Source organism: Argentina silus (assembly GCF_951799395.1).
Source record: "Argentina silus genome assembly, chromosome: 1".
Lineage (NCBI taxonomy): Eukaryota > Metazoa > Chordata > Actinopteri > Argentiniformes > Argentinidae > Argentina > Argentina silus.
In genome coordinates this window covers 34996384-35023567 of record NC_139655.1, presented here as the reverse complement: position 1 = coordinate 35023567, position 27184 = coordinate 34996384, and the positions used below count along the sequence as shown (strand labels likewise).

At 44.6% G+C, this 27184-nt stretch overlaps 1 protein-coding gene across 1 annotated transcript in view; it reads right to left on the bottom strand.

Annotated features, from left to right (window-relative positions):
- Positions 1–3411: 3411 nt before the first annotated feature.
- Positions 3412–27184, bottom strand: part of bcl2a (BCL2 apoptosis regulator a) — a 33455-nt gene continuing 9682 nt past the window's right edge. The window contains exon 2 of the mRNA XM_083681335.1: positions 3412–3957. Coding sequence (XP_083537461.1) covers positions 3823–3957 — 135 coding nt within the window. The 3' untranslated portion in view covers positions 3412–3822. The remainder of the gene's footprint in view (positions 3958–27184) is intronic.

Genomic DNA, 27184 nt, shown 5'->3' with positions numbered 1-27184 from the left:
TGCTTTGACCAATTATCAATTATACAACAAAAGGGGGGTGGAAGGAGAAGCACGCACACATGCACGCAGACACACACACACACACACACGCACACACGCACACAGACACACACACACACACACACACACACACACACACACACACACACACACACAGAAACAGAACCAAGGGGGACAGAAGACAAGCGCTTTAATGAGGAATTCTTAGCATCTGCTGGGTTTCACTGAACTTCCCTTGTGGTGGGGTGGGTGGGGTGTGAGGGGTGTGTGTGTGTTGGTGGGGTGTGTACAATGATAGCCCCCCCAATCTCCATCTCCCTACCACTCCCTACCTGCTAAACATCATACTCCACAAATCATGCAAAAAATGTCATGCTCCAGATCTGTACGGCAACTCAAATGTCTGTCGGTGTCAATCGATGATACCTTTACCTGACAAAGACAGAGGAGTTGGCTCAAGCACATACAGATGCAGACAAACATATACCTGTAGCACACACATATCTGGAACTCAGGCAACGTAATGGTGGCTTCCACCTCACATGCTGGGGGTGGAAGCCATGTGTCCTGTACATGTCCTTTTCTGTCCATGCCAATGTGACATGTTACAATCTTACAATGTTAAATGTTACAATGTTACATCATGTGTATCACAGATTCATGCTTAAAAAAATTGACTGAAAAAAAGGTACATTAGGCAATGTGTTAGATGCCCTTTGAGTCCGTGTGAGTATGTCAGCATACTGTATTCAGTAGCCTTTGATTTTAGTCTGTTGGTACATGCATGTGTACTGCTGGACTACAATAATATTCTTTGTTGGTGTGTGTGTGTTGGTGTCAAGTATGTGTGAGGGTATCTATCTGTGTCTAAGTATTTTGTCAGTGTATGTATGAATATACACTGCTGTATCTACCTAAGTGTGTGCGTGTGTGTGTGTGTGTGTGTGTGTGTGTGTGTGTGTGTGTGTGTGTGTGTGTGTGTGTGTGTGTGTGTGTGTGTGTACGCGTGCATAAACACAGTTGCTCTTATCTGGTATCATGTATCTGGACATGTGGATATGTGTAATTTGTCTTGTTGTTGTTGTTATTGTTCTTCTTCTTCTCCTCTCTCTCTCTCCACAGTCCCCAGGAGAAATAGTAGTACAGTAGCTACCCCATGGGCATTTAAAAAAAAACTGCTGTTGTAGTGACATTGTTTTTTGGTTGTATCGTTGTATATCCTTCAATGTCAAAATCCAAACATTGTCTTATGCCAACTATAGAGAGACAATAGAAGATAACTGTTAGACAACATTAAACCCAAACATTGCACAGACATGAGAAGTAGGATGTGGTAAAACTATCTCATACAAGTTATTTTAGGATCATAGTAAGGCAGTCAGAAAGTGTCATTGAGGCAACGTGTCATACCAACTGTCAACTAGACAGCTAAACATACACTTTGCAACACATTATAATGTTACGTCCCAAAAATGTCAGTTTTAATATTAGTTTCCACTGTTCCACTCAGATGGTGTTCTGATGTTTTCTTAGAAACGTTGTATTAACATGTGACAAAGGACACTTTCAGATTATTGCATTGCAGTTAAAAGCAACCATTGAGGCTACATGTATGTCCCCAAGCAAACATTTACCACACAGACCAAATCTTACACTGGTAAAACATTGGTATCCAGAAATACATTAAAGCTCTGCCTGGATGTGAATTGTACACCTACAGGCAATTCTATGCTAGTTGACAAAATGGTAGAGAATAATATTGATCATGCAATGGCTACCGTATACAGTATACTGTATATAGAACCAAGTCTAGACGTTACCAGATGAACATCTACAGAATAACATTCTTTGCACCGTTAGTAACATGCAGACCTCACATTCATTGAAGTATGATAAAGGGAAATTCAATGAACACGCACATTTGATCTATGCATGTTGCACTAGATTTGGACCCTGGTCTTTCTCTCTCTCCCGAGACAGCTTTACTTGTCCACCGAACTATGGAAAGGTTCAGGTGTGCTGTTATTCAACTCAGCTCTCATGGTATAGGAGAGTCTGTTATTCTCTGGTTCTTTTTTCGGGACACCCATTAGAGTAAAACTGAGGAGGTTCCATTTGGACACAAACATTGTGCATCAAGTAGGATTTTAATGTCTCACGACAAGCCAGCCAGAAGCCAAGGAGACAAAGGTTGAGCAACTCACGGGAAACATACTCAAATACGCACCTGACCGACCTGGTGGTGTAGGGAGACACTCTGTGTCCTAATAGATATGTTGAAATATATCTGTCTATTAATCAAGAATCGCTCCTCCATATGACTATGTATTGAACTGTACTGATCTGGATTAAAGATTTTTTAGTATAAATTGTCTATTCCGCATATACAACACAAATACATTGGCTGCACTTATCTGATAAATGCATATACCTTCAGCAACATTACTTATTTCAGAATATTCTTTTAATATTAAGGTGAAATTTCATAAATGTGCCCCCTTCATAATAGTATGGGAATGCCAGTTACCTACACTTCTAAACTAAATGTAAACTCTCTCCACATCAGTGGTCTAAAATCATCTTCCCCACGATCATAAACTATAAGCAGTCATTAGAAAGACTGAAAAGGTTATATATTGTGTGTCTGATTCAATGATGTGGATTGGCTATTTATAATCATAGATTTTGAGCCTTGTAGGATACTCTATAGTGAAAAGACTGTTGTCAGAACAGGGGCAAGAAGGTGTTGGTTGTCTTTGAGATGTAGATGTAACAGCTTGGTGGTGTCATGGATATGTACTCCAGCTCATAGTTTCAAGTCCCATGGTATGAATGGATACTGTATCAACAAATGCTGAAAGTCCGCAGTGAAACTGAGGGCAAACTATAAATTCATACATCAACATCATTCATTTTTTACCCATGGACAACATCATTGTCATAGTGTTGTAAAATGACCGGGAAATGCTAATGCTAAGACACCTTACCGTTTTAACCCACAATTACAATGCTGTACGGTGACAGTCAAATACTGACATTTAGAAACCTTTAATTTTCAACCCACAGACTATCGTGTTACAATGTTTTAGAATGACTGTCAAATGCTGACGTTTATTAAACTTTAATTTTCAACCAAAAGGCAATCGTGTTGCAACGTTGGAAGATGAGCATCGAATGACAACCTTAAGTCGACGTTGGAAAATAACCATCACATTACAACGTCTAATAAACTGTTAATTCCGACCAACATCACTGAACAGCACCCTTCAAATCACAATGCAACAATGCAACAATGCAACAGCTACAGAGCTTCAACGTTTCCATGATGACATAAAAAAAAAAAAAAGAAGTTCAAAAACAATACTCTCACATTATACAACAATCAGTTAGGTTCGTTTTTTTTTTTGACCGTTGCACAATTGTAACACAATGAAAAAATGCCCGTGGGGTACTGATTAAAGGTCAGAGCGGGAGAGTCTCTTTTGAAGAGCAGAGAGCACTGAACAGGCTTGGCTGAGCTCAGCGGCACTGGGAGGGCTGCTTTCAAACATAGATGAAGAACAGAAAAAGGAGAGGAGCGGAGAGAGAGAGAGAGAGAGAGAGAGAGAGAGAGAGAGCAGAGCGTGCGGTCTATCTGTGTACATCGTAGAGCCATAGCTGCAGCACAACCACAGCCGGCAGTCCTAATGTTCAGTGGCTCGTTCGGTTCGGGCTGCAGGGTGGCGACTCGCCGTCTCAAAGGAGAGGCGTGAGGGAGGAGAGGAAGGGAGGAGTGAGAGAAGGAGGAGGCAGGACGGGGTGTGGTCCTCTGAGTCCGTCCCATCACTTCTTGGTGAACAGGGCTCCGATGGTGACCCCGGCAGCTCCCAGGGCAGCCAGGCTGAAGACTGTCTTTAGGTACGGCCATGACAGGAACACAGAGCTACGCTGCTGTCCATAGAGCTCCACAAACGCATCCTGGAGAGAGAAAGAGGAGAGAAAAGAGAGATGATATTCAAATGAAAACTATCATTCCAATTATCCCTAATTCTTCTGACTGAATCGTGTGGGATGTCTATAGTTCTATCCTGTCCAGCATAGCCATTGTAATAGAGTGTAGAGAGACACAATGGGAGAAGAGAGGGAGGGGTTTAAAATGGCAGAAGGGGGGGGGGGGGGTAAATATAGGGAAAGTCATGGCAGTTATCCGATGGAGGCCTTGAATAACACACACTCGACATTGATCCTTAGATTAGACATGTTCATAGACCTGTAGGAACGGTGAACGGTGAAGACAACAGGGAATCCAAATCCCTCTGGGCGGTGGTCCAGCATAACTAACCGTTACATGACGATGCTTCAGATCCACATCTCTATGCTTCTATACTCCTCTACACACTGAGTCTCATGTCTCTGGTACACATAAAGACCGGCTCATCTCACTGATACACACACTGTCAAAGGCACCGGCACAAAAGACAGGAATACAGGACCGTGTCGCAGCATGCGAGCCACCCGCACGCACGCACGCACACACGCACGCACGCACACACACAGACACACACGCACGCACATATGCCCATATTTATGCTATTTCTTAATACACCATAGAGAACATTATCCCTTCCCACACTGCTATGAACAACACACTACTTCATCTTAGCATAATGTGTATTTGTTCAAGGGAGAAATGATTGCGTGCGCGTGTGTGTGTGTGTCAAAGTTATGATTGTGTTAATACCCAAATGTGTCCAACAGAGCATTACGAGGGAACTGCAGGGTACTTTCCCCCCCATGTGTTCACTGGAGAAGAACAGTCAAATGATAAACAGGGGGATCACCCAATACATGACTGTTCCAGTGTCCTGTTTTTCACACACACACACACACACACACACACACGCACACACACACATGCACACACACGTATGCACAGGCTTCAGGAACTTGCTGGGAGCAGATTTAGCCACAACTGGGCCAGATCAAAACAGAATAGGGAGGATGAAACATGGAGGAGGGGGGGGGGGGGGGGGGGGGGTAGAAAGGGAAAGGTGGAGGGAGAGGAGACAAAGAAGAGGGAGAGAGGGAGGGAGGGATCGGTGCTGAGATGGAAGAGCGGCAGGGGGAAGTGGAGGTACACTACAGAGTACAGGAAGACTTCTCATACTGGAGTTCATCTCTTTGCATCAGTCAAGTCAAGAGTTGACTGATGCAATCCACACACAGCCCTCTGTATTGTTCAATTCTCTCTCTGTCTTTGCATCCACTGACAGAGTCAAATAAAGAACCGAAATTCACAGCTGCATCATTTCAAATGACCTGAAGGCTTCGGCACATTTCCAAGATCAGCGCTCACTTTCCAACACACAGCAAAACATGATGATTTAATCTTGGGAAACTCCTCTATCAGCTCTGACGATAGAGAATCACCATAGGAACGGTAATGACATAGCGTAATCAACAACTTAACCATCAGGGGGGGGAATTCCACTCACTTGATTGGGGCGTGACAGAGCAGATGTCACAGAGAGTATTGTTCTGCGACACCATCCTCCACGTGACAGACTGTTAAAGACTTGAAGCTGTCAATGATGACTATCTCCCTGGCTCGCTGTTGCCGTGGCTGTTGCCGTGGCTGTTGCCGTGGCTGTTTCCACTGGAGACTGGCAACAGCACGTGAAGGGGTACGGGTGCCGCGATCACACAGCCCTCCGTGCACGTCAGTAACCGAGTTGCTGAAGTTCGTTTGATGTCATGACTTTCTTTGATGCTCCTGCTCCCTCATCCTCATTCTGACACACACAAACACAAACACACGCACACAGACACACACACGCACGCACACACACACACAATGACACACCACTGTTGACACCTACAACAACAGCTGAGTCTCTCCTACCGCATGATGTCCTGTCTCTACTACTCTCCATCTCTCCCTCCTTCCCTCCCCTCTCTCCTATTCCTGTCTGTCTCTCGCCATTAAATATAGATAGATAGATAGACAGATAGATAGTGGATAGACAAACAGACAGAGAGCAAATACAGAGAGACAGACAGACAGACAGACAGACATACAGTGGATAGACAGACAGATAGTGGATAGACAGACAGACAGACAGACAGACAGACAGATAGTGGATAGACAGACAGACAGATAGTGGATAGACAGACAGACCGACAGACAGACCGACAGACAGACAGTGGATAGACAGACAGACAGTGGATAGACAGACAGACAGATTGTCAGACAGACAGACAGACAGACAAATAGACAGACAGATAGTGGATAGACAGACAGACAGACCGACCGACCGACAGTGGATAGACAGACAGACCGACAGACAGACCGACAGACAGACAGTGGATAGACAGACAGACAGACAGACTGTCAGACAGACAGACAGACAGATAACAATGCACCTGTCCTCCGACTTCTGCCTCCACCCGCCTCCCCCAAGACAGACAGACAGATAGATGGAGACAGGGCCTGCAGCATGTTGACAGGTTGGCTAATGGCTACGTCTCTGTTTGCTCTGCGCTTTTCCCACCTCAGCAAACATCCTGATCAGAGCTGCTTCCTGTGTGTGTTTGAACAGACAGAACCGTCTCTGTTGTAACGCAGCTCTGACCCTGGCTCTGTCAGCTGTTAGGCTCTGACTCTGGTGAGGAAGAGAACAGTTCATGGATTCAGATATCACCATGTAGAGAAGCGGGGGGTGGCTCAATTGACACCCCCCACACACACACACACACACACTCACACTCACGCACTCGCACACACGCACGCACACACACACACACACACACACACACACACACACACACACACACCCATCCTCCTCACCCCTTTCTGTCTGTTGTATTAAACCAAAGTCCTAACTCCAGCTGCATTGATCCTAACTCATCCTGTAGCAACTCGGAAGCTTCTCTTGTGGGTCTGTGCCTGTACAGAGGACTGAGATAGAAATGTGTCGTGCAGAAGAGGTATTTGATGTTGGAGACTTTCTATGGCTTGTGTTACTGTAAGTACGGTCAGTGCTACGTCCTTAAAGAGACAGTGACAGTTGCTTCGCGGGAGGGGTATCGGTGTGACATGACATCATAGCCTCAGGCTTCCTGGGAAACCATGCTGGGCGCTGGGCGGTTAGATGATCTCACTTCCACCCAGTAACAGGTCTTAGCGTGTGTGTGTGTGGGTCTTAGCTAGATACTAAAATACTGTTCTTTTGTTTCATCAAAATATAACCGTGACTGATCTGAGTGAGCGTCTTGTTTCATACATTTTAGATGTGCCCCCCCTCTCCCCCTATTCCCTCCCTTGCCCTCTCTCATACATCATTCACTTTGAGCAGTGATTATTTGTGTGGTAGACTCTCTGACTCACTGTCTCTCTCTCTCTCTCTCTCTCTCTCTCTCTCTGTCTGTCTGTCTTTCTCTCTCTCTGTCTCTCTCTCTCTGTCTGTCTGTCTGTCTCTCTCTTTCTCTTCACAGTAAAGCATTACATCAAAGAACCCAACATATAACAAAGGTCATACAGATAACCATGGATACAAGTAGCACTGTCTCCGCCACACAGCTAAGCTTCCCACGACATCGGACACAGAACCAAATCTTGCTTGGCTTTTTTCTTTGGGAGAGCTGCAATTATGAGGTCACGTACTGTCAGGTAATGCACATGTCCAAGACTGCCAGTTAGTATTACTAGCTGACACCCAAACGGAAAAAAAAAAAAAAAGCATGTATGCTTTCTAGTATACTTGAGCTTAAATATATTAAAGGATACTAAAACGACCCAGCTTAAATTGTATTTAAGTAAATAAGTAAGTCAAATTGTAAATGATGTAGGTTTTTAGCATCTTAAGAATACTTGAAATATGTTCAATTGACCTCACTGTCTTAATTCATATTTAAGCATACTTATAATACGATTATCTGAGGTACTTTCCACACACTTAGAATGTAATCTTAGTCATATTTAAACTCTGTAACTCTTGCAGCAGGTCAACTGGCAAGCAAGGAAGCCCATAAGTTTCTGACTTGTACTGTACATTGAGCTGAATGACATACATCATTTGGAGTTTTGAGGAAACGTGGTCACATAAAAAACCCAGGGAGATTTTAGGGTTATTCTCTTAACGAACTTTGAAGCTGCACAGTTCTTAGTAAGTAAATCGTTTTTTTTCCATTTTGAGTTGGAACTGTTAGAAGTAGTCCTTGTGCACAGAGCTGTATAGTTTGTTCAACTTTGCTATCAAGGGTTTTTGTTTTGGCATACGTTTGAAAAAAAAAACGATTCAGTCCCAGGGCCATTCTGTTACAATGGAATACCATGATACCGGAATACCTTCTCTAATTGGCTCTTGAGGATATCCTGTGGCAGAACGTTGAATGAAACTGGATCGGTGGATTCTATTGGCTGGGAGGAGACTGACCCCACCCCTCCCTCCTCTACCTGCCCAGGGCAGCAGAACAGGACTAGACCGCTAGAACTACCAGAGACTATAGACTCCATATACTAAGAAATCAGATATCCTAGAACAAAGAGTACAATGTGTGCTCTTTAGAGTTGATCCATAAATAAATAAAGAGATGTCTCTTCATATATGTTATCAACTACCAGTGCGGTTAGGGCTGTTTGTAACATCATTACCATAAGGCCATATCACATATCAACTCAGTCCTCCTGTTGCTCTAATAGAGGGCCAGCCACGGGGGCCAAATTCATTACCCATGATGCACCCCAGCAGAGTTCAGTATCTGGTTCTCAGTGACACATCCAATCTTCTGATGTCAGTGTGGGGCTGGCCGCCTCGGGGCGCAGGGGTCAGCACTATAAAAGAAGAAAAAACCACCAGAGAGGAGCAACACAGGAGGGAGGGGATGAACTTTGACCCTGTAATCCGATACGTCCTAAAATGGTAACTCACTCCTGACTCTGTACATCCCATGACAAAGTGTACGCTTGACCCTCCAATACATCACAACATTGTAGCACACGCACACGCACACGCACACACACACACATACACACACAGACAGGCAGACACAGACACACAACAGAAACATATTTCTCTCCCTTCAGGCCAGAGATATTAATAGCATTATTCATGTTTCTGATCTGGCTTGCAGCCCTATAGAGCCTGCAACTCTACTACAACTGTGTTGCATCATTCAATTAAGGAAACTCTCTGTGGAGAAAAGCAAGCAGGCGGAAAGGAGCGTTGCTGCCTCGGTGAGCTAGCTGCAGCCCCAACAGACGGCTCCCTATCAGTTTAGCATTAAGTACACCATAGCAGAGTTGGAAACGCACAGTAACCCTCATGAAACTAGGTCGATCAGTGGCCAAGAGCAAAGACAAATTTCTCAACAGTGGAGAAGTGAATTGTTCCTCAGTGGAGAAAATCAAAACATTACACAGTCATAACATCTCATCTCCCATCTCTCCAAACGACTACTGCTGCGTACACTGGGACCTCAAACTCAGGGCCTCTGGCTCCAACATCAAAGATAATCCAAACTCCTCACACACACATACACACACACACACACACACACACACACAAAGTTCATTTCCTAATGTGTTTTTATATGTCAGCAGGGAACAGAGGAAGGATACAGGGCCCCCTGGAGTCACGGGTGAGCCAGACTATACACCGAATCATCCTTCTGATGAACAGCTTTTCAACCTGGGTAGAGCCTGGATGTGTGCGGTAGGGGACCTGAGGCAAGCCTCCCGGTCGCCAGGGTAACAGCTAACAAGGGGTTAGCCTCAACATCCCAATAATAACAAAACATCCTCTCAGCAGGTTGATGGCTGTCAGAAGCAAGGACATATCAATGGTCGATGACTTGAGTTGGACGTTCATTTCCCAGGTATTTACAGTGATTAAGAAACACTTTTACAAACAACAACATGTTTATTGTTATGGGTGGATGGCGGTGGCGGTGGCGGTGGCGCGTGTTCCCGTGGTAAACACATCCCCCCAGGAGTGAGAACCCTGCTCTGCTCGCTTTCCCATGGTGCATCTCTATATCTGTGGCCAGATAACTCTTCGTTGATGGTTAAAGCTGGGCCATGCTGCCCCCTGATTGGCTTAAAACAGCCATGTGAGACATTCCTGTTTAGTGGTGAGGTTGTGTGGCCTAAGATGTCTCTGACTGTGATACAGTATGTGTGTGTGTGTGTGTGTGTGTGTGTGTGTGTGTGTGTGTGTGTGTGTGTGCTTCAATTTGCGAAAGCCCTGCATTCACAACCGTCAACCTCTCATAAAACCCAATCAGGTTTTTGGAGTCGGGATGGGGGGTGGGGGGTGGGGGGATTCTACACTCCATTGAGAAACTGCGACATTAGTGATACAATTAGACAGACAGACAGACAGACAGACAGACAGACAGACAGACATTCAGACAAAGAGTCAGACAGACAGACAGATGAGCAGCCTCCTCATTCCCCAGTGTGATGAACTCAAATCAGGATGTCCTGGAAATTAGTCCTAATCCCTCCCATCTGGATTAACCCTCTTCATCTGGCTTGAATAGCCCTCCGACCCAAAGTCACAGCCCGTTATACAGAGAGACCCAATCTGTGTGTATGAGTGTGTGTGTGTGTGTGTGTATGTGCGTGTGTGTATGTGTGTTTGTGTGTGAGACTGAGTGGAGAGTCTGACTCATGCCCCTGGCTGTCAGCTCATTTGCATAAGGTGAAACCCCTGTGCCATCAGGCAGATGCTCAGTTGGAGAGGTGCGACACGGAGACTGATGCTCCAAGCCTGCACATTGTCAAACCCACACATATGTAACACACACACACACATATAGGTGTCAAGCGCTGACTCTGCGCACACATATGCACAGACACGCACACACACACACACGCACACGCACACACACACACACACACACACACACACACACACACACACACACACACACTGTGTAGGTGTCGAGCAGTGACACTGCAGCACACAGCCACTTCATACTGGTCATGCTCTCTCTCCTGACGGATGATCCATCTCTCAGCTGTTCTTCATCCGCTTCACTGGAACTCACTGAAGAGTTAACAAACAATATCCCCACCATGTTCACCTTCACAACCTCCTCCTCCTCCTCCTATAGTATGGAAGCTCCTCAGAAGACCAGTCCCACCATCTACCTCTCACAGCTGTTTTTTAGTACTTGTATAGTGAGCAGTATGTTTGTCTGATGTGTCTTATAGTATGTCTCTTCCTCATTCCATCTGTTCACCCGCTTTTTGAAGCCGGCTCTGAGAAGAGGAGGATATGGTATCAGCTTTCTTAGCAGTAATGCACGGACGGGGTGTGTGAATGTGTGAAGGGTGTGGGTCACACAATACCAGAACGGTTGTTTGAAGTTTGAGCCAAATAATCTACTCCCAGGTTTTTACGCACGCACGCACACACACACACACACACGCGCACACACACCCCCACACACACCCCCACACATGGACAGGGTGTGTGAATGTGTGAGGGGTGTGTCACACAATACCAGAGCGGTTGTTTGAAGTTTGAGACAAATAATCTCGCAGGCGCACGCACGCACGCACGCACGCACGCACGCACACACGCACGCACGCACACACCCCCACACCCGCACTCTTGCAGCAATTAGTATTCAGTCTATCTGATCAGTGATAGCCTGATGTGTCCACTTCACTCTACCCTCGACTCCTATCTCATTCAGCCATGTGTGTGTGTGTGTGTGTGTGTGTGTGTGTGTGGGTGGGTATGTGTTTGTTAGGGGTGTGTCCGACTCGATTAGTTGATGGAGGGGGGGGGGGGGGGGGGGGGAAATCGATGTTGATGGAGGGGTCAATTTATCGATCTCACACCGCTGAAGATCATTTCAACGACAATGCCAATCGTTTTTTGGAGCATGACTGCGTGGAGGAGTGATTTGTGACTGACAGTGCGTGAAGGAAAGAGCAGGGATAGAATCATGACCAACCCCCGCCCACAATCTCAAAGACTAGTGGCTTGCTTCACCTGTGCTGCTACAAGTGAGGGAGAAGTCGTTTTTTTTATTTTTTATTAACAATCACCTATTTTTAAAATCCCCCTTGATAGACTCATCGATAAATCAGTGTGTATGTGTGTGTGTGTGTATGTGTGTGTGTGTGTGTGTGTGTGGACCGCAGTACTAATCCAATCACATTCAGCTTTTTCATAACAGTTGCTTTGAAACCCGACACCCAGTCAGACTGTCAGACCAAGGCCTTTTATGACTTGATTGAACGATTCAATTATTTCATATCCAGCATTGTGTATTGATTTTCCCTCCCTTGGTTTCCGCTATCCCATTACAGCCAACAGCACTTATCAATCTGAAATGAGGATCCCACTGTTGACAAATTACAATGTATAAAACCTTAATGAAGCCTTGAGAAGCCCTTATTAGAGTCTATATACTGTATATAGGGCCTTTACAAATGGTAAATATCCCATTTTATACAACGGGTTGATGAAAACAAGCATTGTGATTGGCCGAGAGGCGTTCAAAGCCGTTATTCAATAACAATAATGTCACAGTTAAATCACCAGTTATGATATTCCTACAATGCAGTAGATTTGTGTATCAGGTTCCCTTGACAACGTTTGTAGCTTTGGGAACTATATTTCTCAGCGCAGGGCAGAAACTACCACAATCTATCACAAAATAAATACTTCAAGCTTTTTTTTTTTTTTTTGTCACAATTTTTAAATTAGTTGTGTAGGCGTTGTATAAAAGGAAAAATGCCCTTGAGGCTGCAATTTATCGTCAATATTGTCACTTGGTAGGGGGTTTCCAGCTACGCGTCGTGTCTAACAACTCCCCCTACCCGTGACATTATTGAAGATAAATCACAGCCTCTTGGGCATTATTGCTTAAACAACCAACAGGTTCATAAACATCTAAAGGAGAGTGAGGCAACCTGAGGTAGTGTGGATACAAGAAGTGGTGCTGGGAATTTAGGCCTTTGTTCACAGCTTGGCTGACGTCTTTTGTATGCAGATGAATGATTGAAGTGTTTTGCCTCATCGCTCCTTTCATAATGATAATTGAAGGGTGCCTGAGGGTGAGCACACACACACACACACACACACACACACACACACACACACACACACACACACACACACACACACACACACACACACACACACACACACACACACACAACAGTAATACTGCCATAAACCAAAAATTAGCGTATATGCCTCCTGCACGGAGGGAAGGATTTGAGAAGTTTCCCTGGTAGATACCCCCTCTTTACCGTAACGCTGACAGTCCATTCATACCCTACCTGCTGTCCATCAACTGTGTGTATCTATAATTCAACAGCCTGAAGCCTGCTGTAAATACATACTCCCTTATTACCAGCAGGGCATTAAATATGTATGGAGCAGGGGGGTAAGGATGGTGTTACATACAGTACATCCGCTGTGTCAGACCCACACCCCCTGAAGACTGGGCTTCCTGTAACACTCAACCCACTCTTCCTGTATTAACCATAAATGAGCCAGGATGCCTGTGGTATCCGCTGGAGAGTGTTTCCTCTGGGCAACAATTCCTCAAAAAAGTACAATTCCTCAAAAATGTTCTTAAGAAAACATTGTCTTCGAAACTTCTTAAATATTTCCATAAGAAGTTCTTAAAGTGATAAGAAGATCACCATAGCAACCAGCTAACAGCAGTGGATGAGCCAGCTAGCTAGCGTATTGAATGCAGGACACAGAGCTAACTAATGAATTATGTAACATAAAACCATTTCTGGAGACAAAATATTACATTTTAGATTCAATAAAACTTGCATTTATCACTTGCATTTATGAGATTGATTCTCTCACAGCTATGAATCTAAGGGTTGAGTTATATTAAAGTTAGAATCCCATTTCCTCTTAACCTTTCCTAATTCATAATTGACTACCACAGCTTTTGTTTTTGATAGCCAACATCTCCAAGCCTCGCCTGAGGGGCGATTAACACCTGCTCCCAAAAGGCCTCATCGTAGCTTTTACCCTCATTATGGTGAATCGAAACTGACCTTACAGTTATGATTGGCCTACCCATTTAACCATAATGGGTAGCTTACATAGACAGACAGACAATAACAGTTATTTGCATGATCATGTGTGATTATATGCGAATAGAATCCAGCACGCACCCAGCCTACGAAGAAGAGACACGTATGTTAAAACACAATTTTTCTCTCTGTCTATTTAGACCTTGTTTGTAATCAGCATCCTATGATCTCCTCAGGCGACAGTATGTGTGATTGCGTAAAGGCCAGTGATGTTGATAACAATACCGAAAATGGGCAGTCAATGGGTGTAATGATGTGGATACTGTAATGATGTGGATTTTTTAGTACTTCTATTTTATTTTATTCTATTTTAAACCTTATTGTTGCACTACTCTGTGGCACTGTCACTATTGCATTTCACTGTATACACGTGTATGCATGTGACAAATAAAGAATCTTGAATCTTGAATCTTGATAATGGATGAGTCAAACAAACTCTTCCGTGTGTGCGTGTGTCTGGTGGGTTTATTCAGTCCACCTTACAGTTATGACTGGCTTACCATTTCAACCGTAATGGCGATATTAGCGACAAAACATTCTTTGCATAAACAACGCGATTACATGCGAAGGACAGACACATACCCTTCATCACACCCGTATTTTGAAAGGTAGGCTCATTATATTAATTATGATTAAAAATTAAATTATGATTAAAAATTATGATTATGATTAAATTATGATAAAATTAAATTATGATTAAATTATGATAAAAAAAAATGACATCAAGGACATTCACCTTTCTATCCTTAAGCCATTGCATTGATCTTTTGGCGGTATGTTTAGGATCGTTGTCGTGTTGGAAGGTGAATGACCTGCCCATCTTCAGCTGTCTAGCAGGGGGACGCAGGTTGTCCTCAAGAATTTGGGTGTACTTGGCAGCATCCATTTTCCCTTCAATCCTGACCAATTGCCCAGTCCCCGCTGAAGAGAAACATCCCCACAACATAATGTTGCCACCACCATGCTTCACAGTAGGTATGGTGTGTTTTGGGAGGTGTGCTATGTTTGGTTTTTGCCAAACATAGCGCTTGGAGTCCAAAAAGTTTAATCTTAGTCTTGTCTGACCATAAAACCTTTTTCCACATGGCAACAGAATCTTCCAGGTGTGTTTTTGCATAGCACAAACGAGACTGAGTGTGGCACTTTTTCAGAAAAGGCTTCTTTCTTGCTACCCTGCCATACAGGCCAGCTTTGTGTAAAGCTTGTGAGATTGTTGTCACATGCACAGACAGACCAGTCCCAGCCATAAAGACTTGTAAGTCCTTCAAAGTTGCCTTTGGCCTCTTGGTAGCTTCTCTGATCAATGTCCTCCTGGCTCGGTCATCCAGTTTGGACGGACGGCCTGATCTAGGCAAGGTGTTGGTGGTGCCATACGCCTTCCACTTCTTAATGATGCTCTGAATGGTACTCAGAGGGATAGCTAAAGCCTTCTAAATCTTTTTGTAGCCTTCACCTAACTTGTGCCTTCCTACAACTTTATCCCGGAGGCCTTTTGAAAGTACTTTTCCAACCATGGTGAATTCTTTGCAGAACCATGCACTTCTAGTAGTGGAATCCTCAAGAAACAGCCGGTTTTATTCTGAAGTAATCAAAACCAGTACAATTAATGTCAGGTGGGGGGCAATTAGCCTGGTGTTTGATCTGGAAGTTGATTGGTTGCACCTGAGCAAGTTTATAATGGTATACTCTAAGGGGCTGATCACTTAACCAAACCAGGTATTTCACTAATTAATTTTTAATAATTGTCCAGAATTTTTTTATTTTCACTTTGATGATGAGGGTTATAATGTGTACATACAGCTCAAAAGAGTTAGATTTGATTTATTTTAATTTCCAGGGTGTAATGTGACAAAAGGTAATGATTTCACAGGGTATGATGACTTTCTATAGGCACTGTATTTGTCTGTTGACTGTGTTCGGTTTTATGTGTTAGACTGGCACTTCGCATTTGATTGCGGGTTACACCAATTATGTCCGTCAATATGTTATATTTAATATGTAAGCTCTTTAAAATATTAAATATGATATTCTAATGATTCTTAAGTCCTGACTAAAGACAACCAGTACCATATGTTGTGTGTTTATGTTACACTAATGTCAACAAATGGAGGTCTCCAGATGTCAATCTGGATACTTGGGTTAGTTACCTGTGACCTGTGACCCTGGACTGACTTCAGGACAGGATGTACTGTAGGTACAACCCCCACAGATGATGTCATACTGTATCACGGTGGTGTTTTACTAAAGCAACAGACTTCTACATCCATAAACACTCTGCAGGTTTCTAAGACATGGATATTCCTCTCAGGGTTCAAAGGTGTGGCTCTATTCAGGAGGTATCTCATCTAGATGTGCTTACTGTATATCAAACCACATGAATGTACTAGTACAATGTTAACAGTAGAAGGCTGTGTGTCTGGGGGTGGGCAGGGGTAAGGCTCTGTAACGGGAAGGAGATACAACCAAGGGGACTGAGGGGGGAGAGGGGGGGAGGGGGGAAGGGGAGGAGGAGAGGGAAGAGAGAGAAAGGGTGCAGAGGGGAGGTGGCACCAGTGACTGGCACACTGAATCATCAAGGCTCAGCGTTGATGCCCGACAGCAGACAGTCTATTCTGGTAAACCCTGCCCCAATGGCCCCAAGCCACCCAGGCTTTACCATCAGTATCCACCCTCCCTCTACATCCCTCGCTCCCTTCTTCCTCATTTCCATACCACTCACGCCCCCTTCCCCCCAATCACGCCAACCCATCTCCCGCTGAGTCTACTCAGCAGGTCATTAGCATTGTTAAAGGCGCTACACATGACATTCTCACTGTACTACAGCATATAATGGCCTTGAAAAATCTGCAGGGATTGTGGGGCGATAGTGAAGTAATAGCTCCGACCAACGTTTCAATTGGCTGTGGTATTAGCTTATTGATTTCTCCTGGCCACTTTGTTGTCAAATCGTAGCTTGTTACAGAAAGTAGTCAAATCAAAACTATCTGTAGATTAGATTAGATTAGATTAGATTCAACTTTATTGTCATTGTGCAGAGTACAAGTACAGAGACAACGAAATGCAGTTAGCGTCTAACCAGAAGTGCAAAATAGCAGAAAGTGCAATGAACAGTATTTACAGGTAGTGCAATATATGATCAGTAGTAGTGCAGTATAATATAGTATAGTATAAGCAGTATATATAGCAGTGCAGTATAGCAGTATGTGAGTAGCAGTAGCATTATAGCAGAATAAATAGTTACAGTATGAGCAGTGTAGCAGCATATGAGCTGTATAGGTAATGCAGTCTAGCAGTATATATGTATTAACAGTAACAGTAACTGTAGTGTCCAAAGCTAATATTTATTAAAACCTGTTCACTTTACATGTTGGGATCTTATCTCAATGGTATGGATAGCTGATTTTCCCGATAGAAGCTAGCTAGTACCAATGGCTAGTACTAGAAGAATTGTAAACAAACGCCTCATTGTAATTGCAGTTTTGACTCGTGGCCACAGGGGGGCCAGATTTCATGTGTATCTCCTTTAATGCTGATATGAAGGATGTTAGCCATGTTAATGGACTTCTGAGAAGTCATTCCAACGGCTGCTGAGACACCTGTAGCCTACCTGTCATAATCTAGAGACCACTGGCTCGAGGAGCCTGTCCAATTGTAGCTCTAATGCTGGTACGATATCTGCCCTGCATAAGAGGACTTTCCCTCTCATGGACCATTTACTGTAATTATAGTTACAACCACTGTTAGATGTGTTTGCTAGAGCAAAACGATGATAGTTCAACTTAACCAATCGATGACTAACCTCTGTAGTGTTAACTCATTTCTCAAATTGAACCAGTGTCAAACAAATGTCCCTCCAGTAACAACTGACATATTTACTGGTAGTACAGATGCTCAAAATATCAATCAACATCTCGTTCGTGTTTCCCTGAAGAGATGATTCAGAGATATTTATGACCCTGTGTCATAAAGAGAGCATCGTCTGTGTCATTGCAGTGAGCAACAGCAGGTCCTACATACATGTAGGGGAGATGCCATTGCACCGTGGTTGCACTGAACTACTGTTGAGCACTAGCCAACTAGATCAAGGCCAAGGGTCATGCAGTAGCCTACAGGAGTGTGTGTGTGTGTGTGTGTGTGTGTGTGGTGGCTCTACGGTGATGCTGAGTTCTCAGCCTTGCTGAACCAAACTTGCATGATGAGCATCCTTGCCTGAGACCTGAAGACGTTGTGCTAATGCTTTGGCTACAGCTCAATGGGCTAACACAGTGTTGTGGCACGCAGGAGAACCATGTTTGAACCCCTTAATTGCATGGGTCATCTGAAACGCTGTGTCTGATGCATCCTAGCCAGCGGGGATGCCAGTATAGCAGAGACGTGTGTCACATTAACACAGGCAGCAGCTTGCTGCTCAGAGTTGTGGAGCGATTCGCCACGCTTCCTAGGAGTGTACAGTCTTCTAAATTACCATAATGATTCCTTACGCTCTGGCAAGCATGCTGCTTTTTTGTCTCGGAGGAGAGAGACAGAGAGAGAGAGGGGGAGAAAGGGAAGAAAAAAGGGAAGGAAAAAGAAGACAGGAATGTAAATACATAAGACTCCACAATCTCTTTTTTTCGCTCCCAGAGGAAATTCAGGCTTTTGATTGGAGCCCACGCGTGTATGCAGCTGAGTACACTTTCATCACCTAAATGCGACAACATAAAACACTTGTGTTTTGAGGTTGCATTCCGTGCGTTACCACGGCTGCCGTCTGTAACATTGAGGTAACGGTGGGGCTGGGGAATAATTTCAGTTGATTGGTGCTTTCCTCCATTTTCCTGAGTCCAGGTAACTGTGGCAACCAACAAACACACACACTGAACCAAGAAAGACCTTTGGATTACAGGATACACAGAAGTGGTGATAGGTTAATAACTAGAAGATCATAACTGCATGTCATATAAGCCTTAAAGTCCCTTTCTAAGATATCTAGACAGCATAGATGGAGTCCCGCCAATCGGATTCAGAATACATACGAGTTGTGCCAATCAGATAAACTTCTTGAAACAGTTACAGTTACTGCTTCACTAAGACTTTGTGAGTGTGTATATGTGTGTGTGTGTGTGTGTCAGTGTGTGTGTGTGTGTGTGTGTCTGTGTGCGTGTGTGTGTGTGCATGAGAGAGAAAGAAGAGACAGAAGAGTGAAAGAGAAACAGACAGGCCAGCTGAGCCTGACCAGTTTGCTTCAAACCGGGCCGGTTTCCCAGACACAGATCAAGCCTAATCCTAGACTAAAACAACCATCTTCAATGGTAATTCTCCATTGAAAGGGAGATTTAGTCTAGGACAAGACACAGACATCTGTGTCTGTGAAACCGCCCCCTACACGTCCTACATCTCCACCTCAGGCCCTGCTATGAGACTTGATCCGACAGCTTCCGAAGACACGATGATGACACACTCACCATCTATGTCCTCACATGTACATGTACAGTCTTAACCACAGTCCTTACGACACGTGGTTGTCTCTGAGCTCTGCTGTAAGGTTCACAACCACAGTCCGACCATCATCTGTGCATCTGCAGTCAGCAGTCATTTGAGGGCAGTTGATAAACAATTATGGAGGCTACAGGTGAGGCTGGCGGAGGCTACAGGTGAGGCTGGTGGAGGTGGACATTGGAGAACAGGCTCATTGTCAATGCACGGAATGGAATAAGGATGGTATTAAAAACACACACATGTGTTTGATACCATTCCTCATTCTATTCCCATGCATTACAATGAGCCTGTCCTCAGATTTCTACCTCCACCAGCCTCCATTGGGAGGGTTAGGGTTACTCAAACATGATTCACATGTCATCCAAATATAGACAGTGATATATACTGTATATGTGGTATACGACTGTGGGCCCGAGCTCTCAGAATACCGGTTGTGGTGCATTCTAAGAACTGAAGGCGGGAGGTTCTAGAGAACAGAGGATAAAAGAAAAAAAGAAGATGCTCAAGAGATATGACATGATGATGGAAGGATGGAACCCCTCAGAGGCAGGAGAAAATGGGAGAAAATACAGCTTCTGTGTATGCAACCAGATCCTGTCCACGTTATCAACGACCACATATCACAGAGAGAGAGAGAGAGAGAGAGAGAGAGAGAGAGAGAGAGAGAGAGAGAAAGAGACAGAGAGAGAGAGAGAGAGAGAGAGAGAGAGAGAGAGAGCACTGCAGTGACATACTGTACAACATCACAGCCTTCTGGATCTGGAGACCTACTTTTGACATACGCACGCACGCACGCATGCACGCACACAGAGACACACAGAGACACACAGAGGTACACAGAGATATATACACACACACACACACACACACACACACACACACACACACACACACACACACACACACACACTGACACACCGAATCTGCTCAAGTCTGATGTATCTAGCCAGATTTGGGTGTGGGGGGGGGATTATGGAATTGAATGTATATGTGTTTAGTGTATATGTTTTCAGAGAAATTAATCTTTGTATGACGATGCTATTCTATCCTATTGTCATGATAACGTCATCTCTACAGAGACCACCCCTCTAACCACCCTGCTGACAGTGGCATGTCAGTCCTTAATGCAACTTTTAGAAAGGGGATTGACCATTTAGGGTTAAGGTTCTATCATATCCTCTGCTGTCTCTGGTTCAATATTCACTTCCTCAATTCAACTGACATTGACCAACAGCTTCCTCTAAAATTATGTTTCATTTAAACATGTGAATGACTTCACTTGAATGAAGTAGTCAGTTATTCTCAAACTCCAATTTCCTCAGTAACTGAAATGTGATGTCAATTTGCACATTTACACAAACACGTGTGCCCATAGTGAATGGAATCAAACGTGTACCCGAGAATTTCTGTATGTAGATCTAACACACACACACACAAACACACACACACACACACACACACACACACACACACACACACACACACACACACACACACACACACACACACACACACACACACACACACACACACACACACACACACTCACACACACACACACACGGAAGTTGAGTCTAAGCCATTACCTGGAAAGGCTTTGCTAGGTAGAACCAGATATACAGAGAGTTCTAATTAAACACAGATAAAACTCAGCTAAACCACAAGACCAAGAGAAAGAAGAGAAAGCAAAAGTTGTCTTCCTGTAAAGCCAAACATAGTTGTTTTATTTGAGCTGCAGAGTGATGTCATGACTGCATCTTAGTCAATGTGGAGTTGATGATCTTCTATAACCTTTTGATGTTTGATTTGCTCATACTGAAATGTTTGCCAATTAAAAAGCCACACATGAAGGCCCCAGTCACTTCACCATAAGGCAGCTTGATTAGGAAACATCATCAATAATGGGGAGGTGACAGTGATCTGACTGACAACAGGACTGAAGTGGGAAGAGCTGACATAGCACAGATGGAAACAGTTCCAGCAGGTGTTCTGTCTCCTCAGGAGAAACCAGTCAGAAGAATACATTCTGCTGCTCTTCGGCAATTCCAGACCTCAACATTTAGATTTGTTTCAAAATAAGTTTCAGATTCACTATGGGGCTATACCCCCACCCCCCCCCCCCCACCCCCCCCCCCCGCCCGAGGGAAATTCAGGTTAGCTAAGTTTCAAACGTAAAGTCATCGTGATATACCATATTTGCTAGTAGGGGAAAAGACACTACACAATACAAACACCCCCCCCACACACACACACACTGAGGGAAATTGAGGTTAGCTAAGTTTCAAACGTAAAGTCATCATGATATACCATATTTGCTAGTAGGGGAAAAGACACTACACAACACAAACACAACCACCCCCCCCCGCCCCCATCCCCGTTTCAGATTCACGATGGGGGCATACAGTATCCTGTGGAGGGAAATTCAGGTTAGCTAAGCTTGAAGCACAAAGTCATAGTGATATACACAGACACACACAGCAGAATATTGCGTCATGCAGGGACCCCTGACAACAGACATATTTGGTGGTCTCCAGCCAGACAGCTTAATGCGTGTTTCTTTTACGCTGCTTCAACCCTTTCATCATACAGATGTATAGAAGAGATCAGGTCTGTCCCCCCCACGCAGGACGCAAAATTAGATTATTTCTGTCACGTGTTGTTGGGTGAAAAAGGAGGGATTACATAAGAGCTTTACATCGGTGTCGGGGAATGGAGGGTATTTCTCTGCCTTGCTACAGTATGTTAGTCAACATCAGTTGTCTGAGTGCTATGGAACATAGAGAGAGAGAGAGTGTGTGTGTGTGAGTGTCGGTAACCACTGTTATTACAATGTGTCTACGACTGTACAGGTATCTACTGTAAGGAACGACCGTGTCAAGACATCAGGTTTAGGCTACCTTGTGTGAACTGGGAACGAATCATTTCATATGGACCTAGGTTTGAGGACACGCTGGCCTGTTGACAGCAAAAAAGCGACCGAAGCTTTTAACAAGCAGGGAAAGTCCTCTTCCTCCATTCTCAGAAAAGCCTTCAACGACAACCCTCACGCCGGCCTGAGGTCACTCTCTTCCTCTCTGACTCACATTCATCTCATGGTTTACATCCTTGTGGTCAACAGCGTCCGCTATAACACATGGACAGAAAGAACAGGATAGAAAAGATAGAAAGAAAGAAAGAAAGGAAGAGAAGAAAGTAAGAAAAGAAAGGAGGTGAGAAAGAATGAATGAAAGAAATATAGAAAGAGAGAGAGAGAGAGAGAGAGAGAGAGAGAGAGAAACAAAGACGGAGAGAAAGAAAGAGACACCCCGAAGCAGTACATTGTGGGGGTGTGGACCATGCAGAGGCTGAGATGAACAGATTTCCCTCGTTCCACCCACTAACGACAGAGGGAGAGGAGAGAGAGAGAGAGAGAAAGGGAACATATTTCCAACGTTAGCTCACTGCGGGCAGAGCGGTAAGAGGGGGCGGTTGGAATTGCTTCTGAGCACAGACCCCTTCTCATGTGTCCCGGCTACGTTGTAAACAGAGCTAACCACCCACCCGGCTGCCTCCTCCTCCTCCACCCCCGCCACCCCCGCCACCCCCCCCAACTTCCCCTGCCACCCACGCCTCCCCCCCCAAGTTCCCCCCCCCCGCGCTCTCCCTCAACACCCACTCTTTCCTCCTTCCCTCCTTAACTCTGCTGTAACCGGGGGAAAGTTCAATGTCCTCCTTTTTTTTTCTTTTCTTTTTTTTTTCACCTTACTTTCCTCTCTCTTACTCGGTGTATCAGCTGATCTCGCTTGCTCCGTCCAAGAAGAGCGGAACGGAAGGAATGCACTGATGTAGGATAAACGCTGTTCAAGCGCTTTTCAATCGATGCACTGGACTTGGATAGAGAGAACAGAGTGAATGAGAAAAAGAGAAAAAAAGAGAAAGAGATTGTCCGTGCATTCACTTCTATCGTTATTACCGTAAGTCGATGATGAGATATGCTCTTCCTGGACACCAGTCCAGTGAATGTGTTGCTGTCCGTACGACATGAACATGACAGAGACTTGGCCAGCATGTGTTAGAAACCTATTTGGAGGTTCCAACAAATGTCAGAAAGCCAGAGATGTCAATTAGCGCACAAGGATGTTCTTTCCTGCAATTCTCGCTTCCCAAATAGACCAATGAGGATGAGGTGCTCAGAGGCTCTTGTTACCCCCCCCCCCCCCCCACCCCCATTAACACACACACACACACACACACACACACACACACACACACACACACACGCACACACAGCTGCTGTGAGGGGTGATCTGATGAGAGACTCCAGGCGTAATCCTGGATAAAGAGGTTATTGTACAGACACAAAGGGACATGTTCCAGCCCCTGACATCATCACATCATAACTGTGTGGAACAAACAGTTTTCTCTAGCTACCTACTGGTATTTCAGACAGTTTCTCTAGCTACCTACTGGTATTTCAGACAGTTTCCTCTCCTAGTTACCTACTGGTATTTCAGACAGTTTCTCTAGATACCTACTGGTATTTCAGACAATTTCTCTAGCTACCTACTGGTATTTCAGACAGTTTCTCTAGATACCTACTGGTATTTCAGACAATTTCTCTAGCTACCTACTGGTATTTCAGACAGTTTCTCTAACTACCTACTGATATTTCAGACAGTTTCTCTAACTACCTACTGATATTTCAGACAGTTTCTCTAACTACCTACTGGTACTTCAGACAGTTTCTTTAGATACCTACTGGTATTTCAGACAGTTTCTCCAGATACCTACTGGTATTTCAGACAGTTTCTCTAACTATCTACTGGTATTTCAGACAGTTTCTGAAATACTCTCTGTATTCACCTTGTGAATGCTGAGAATGCCATGACTTCATCTGAGAGTCTGATGACTTTATATACCTGTTATAATGTAGGAGACGTGTGGTCTGCAGGTTCAATTAGTGGTGTCACTTAAGCTTTCATGAACTGAAACAATACAATATTCTACAGTTTAGTAATGTAATAAGTGATGTGCTTTCCATGTTTACTGTATAGTGTGTCTTAAATGTAAGCAGGGCTCCCCTGAAAAAGAGACCTTGGTCTCAGTGGGACACCCCTGTATAAATAAAGGTTTATTAACAATAATAATGATAATAATAATATTAATAATAATTGTTATGGAAAATACATTCATAGAACTATTTTCAGGTTATACACTTTCATATGACTGATACAACTTGTGTAACTACTGTGATTACATTTTCTCTTGCCACACCTCTAAAGTTCTATAGCCATTGTTCCGAGAAGCACTGTATGATTTACCATATGAACAACGGTGATGTCTGAGGGAGTGGTGAGAGAGAGCAATAATGGGTTACTTAATGGGTAATAATGGGTAATTAGTTACTTATGTGCAGTTTACATGAGGATGTATGATGAGCTGATGAAGTCTGAGGATAGACTGTGTCATTTGTATTCATAACAACATTATTTAGGAATATTGTCTTCTGAATACTATTATTCAGGTTTCCTTAAAAAAAACCTGTTTTGCTCTACAGCTTGACAAAGGCAACATGACCTACAGTATTGCCAGGAATGTGTCCCTCTTTCATCTATCCATCATACCTGCACCCATCCAGCCATCCATTCAGCTAAATAAGCACATTCAGCTTAGCAAGCATTGCCAGTTAGACCAGCGTCTCTGAGCCTCAGGGGGCTGCTTCTGATGTTTCATTTGGTACTCCTTCTGCAGGGGGAATACCCACTAAGGGGACTTTCAATCTGTCAGACGAATAAGATGGTAAACAGAGAAGCCATCATTGCAGTTAACATGGGGACTTTTCCCTTTGCATAAGATTTGCATTAGCGTCAAAACAGAAGTTTGGTGCTTTCACTCTGTTTTTATTTTGAAATACAGTCGAGAGAGACCCGAAACTTGTTGTTGAATCACTGAAAGAGCGAACGAGCATTTTCAATTCGAGGAGCTGTAGAAGTCACCAAAGCCATCGTGCAACACAACCGCCACCCTGCTTCCGCAAGGATCCGGCGATCCTTGTTGGGAGAGTGTTCAGTATTCAGACAGTGGACTGGTACGTTACAGTAGCAAGCCTGGAGGACGTAAGCACACAGGAGCTACACATCATTATCACCCACACACCCACACTCCCAGCTCTTCCCTCTCTCAGCCACAGCACCCCCCCCCCCAATTTCCCAAACGACCCAGCTAGCTGTTTGAGTTCCTAAAGCGCCTTTTCAACCCACCCCAGAGAGGTTAAGAGCACATATACCAAAGCCTACTATGACAGATTGAGCCTTCAGGGCCTGAGGAGAGAAGGGGGGGGGGGGGGGGGTTCACACAGAGATGAAAAGAACAATTCTTGAAGGGGCTAAACAATACACACACAGCAACATGAACGAACGATGAGAGGGGGAGACAAGAGAAGGAGAGATGGAGAAAGAGGGAGGGAGAGAGGGAAAAAGAAAGAGAGAAAGGCGCGGGGGGGGGGGGGGGGGGCAGGGGGGGTGAGCGAGAGAATGAGAGTGTTGCTATGCGCGTCGTCTCATCCCCTTTGGCCCCCCACCTTGTAACCCCGCCCCCCTCCCATCCCGCTGGTAACAGGGCGACCCTGTGGGCAACCAGAATCCTAAATCACCCATCTGCCACTGTGCTCCCCTCACGAACGCCCCCCCCCCCCCACCCCTTTGCCCCTGTGGAACGCCTATCTTCTGCAGCAATATGCGTGTGTGTGTGTGTAGCAGAATGTCTGAGCGCATTACTGAGGGAGCGTCTGAGTTGGACTCGGAGAGAAGGAGAGAAACTGAACGCTGTATCTCAGTTTCTCTTTTTTAAACACGAGAGAGAAGGACATGTTGGCTTGATAGGAATGCTGACTCTCTATGGAGCCACTGTCGTTTGGCTCAGAGTTTGGGAGTTAAAGTGTACATTTTCAGCCCATCGATAAGGAAGGGTATTCAGGCAAGAAGAGCTATTAAACCACTGACTTGCATCATCACCATTATGACCTTTGTAAAATGAAAACAGGATAACTCACATTCCAATGTAGTGGGGTGTTGTCAAATAAAGACACACTTTCTCTCTCTCTCTCTCTCTCTCTCACCCACACACAAAATATATGCATAAAAAAACTCCAACACACTCATATCATCACTTCACAGCAAGGAACACACACTTACTTTGTGGTGATTTCCTTATTGTGAGGTGGTGATATGAGTGTGTTGGATGTTTTTATGTGTGTACGTGGGTTTGTGTGTGTGTGTGTGTGTGTGTGTGTGTGTGTGTGTGTGAGAGAGAGAGAGAGAGAGGGAAAGTTTGTGTGTGTGAGAGAGAGAGAAAGTTTGTCTTTATTTGACTACACCCTACTACATTGGAGTGTGACAGTGATCCTGCTTTCATCTTCCTTCATCACTCAGGTACTCCCCCCCCTCCCTCCTTCTCTCCACTCCTCCCCCACTTCAAACCCTATCAGCTCTCATCAAAGGTGAGCTGTGAGCCATGGGGGGGGGGCATCCATCAGTCTCAGGGAGGAATACAAGCTGCCGCCAACCCCCCCCCCCCCTCCCCCCCCCCCCACCCAGCTGCACCTGCACTGGTTACATGTTCAAATGTGTGTGTGTGTGTGTGTGTGTGTGTGTCTGTGCGCAC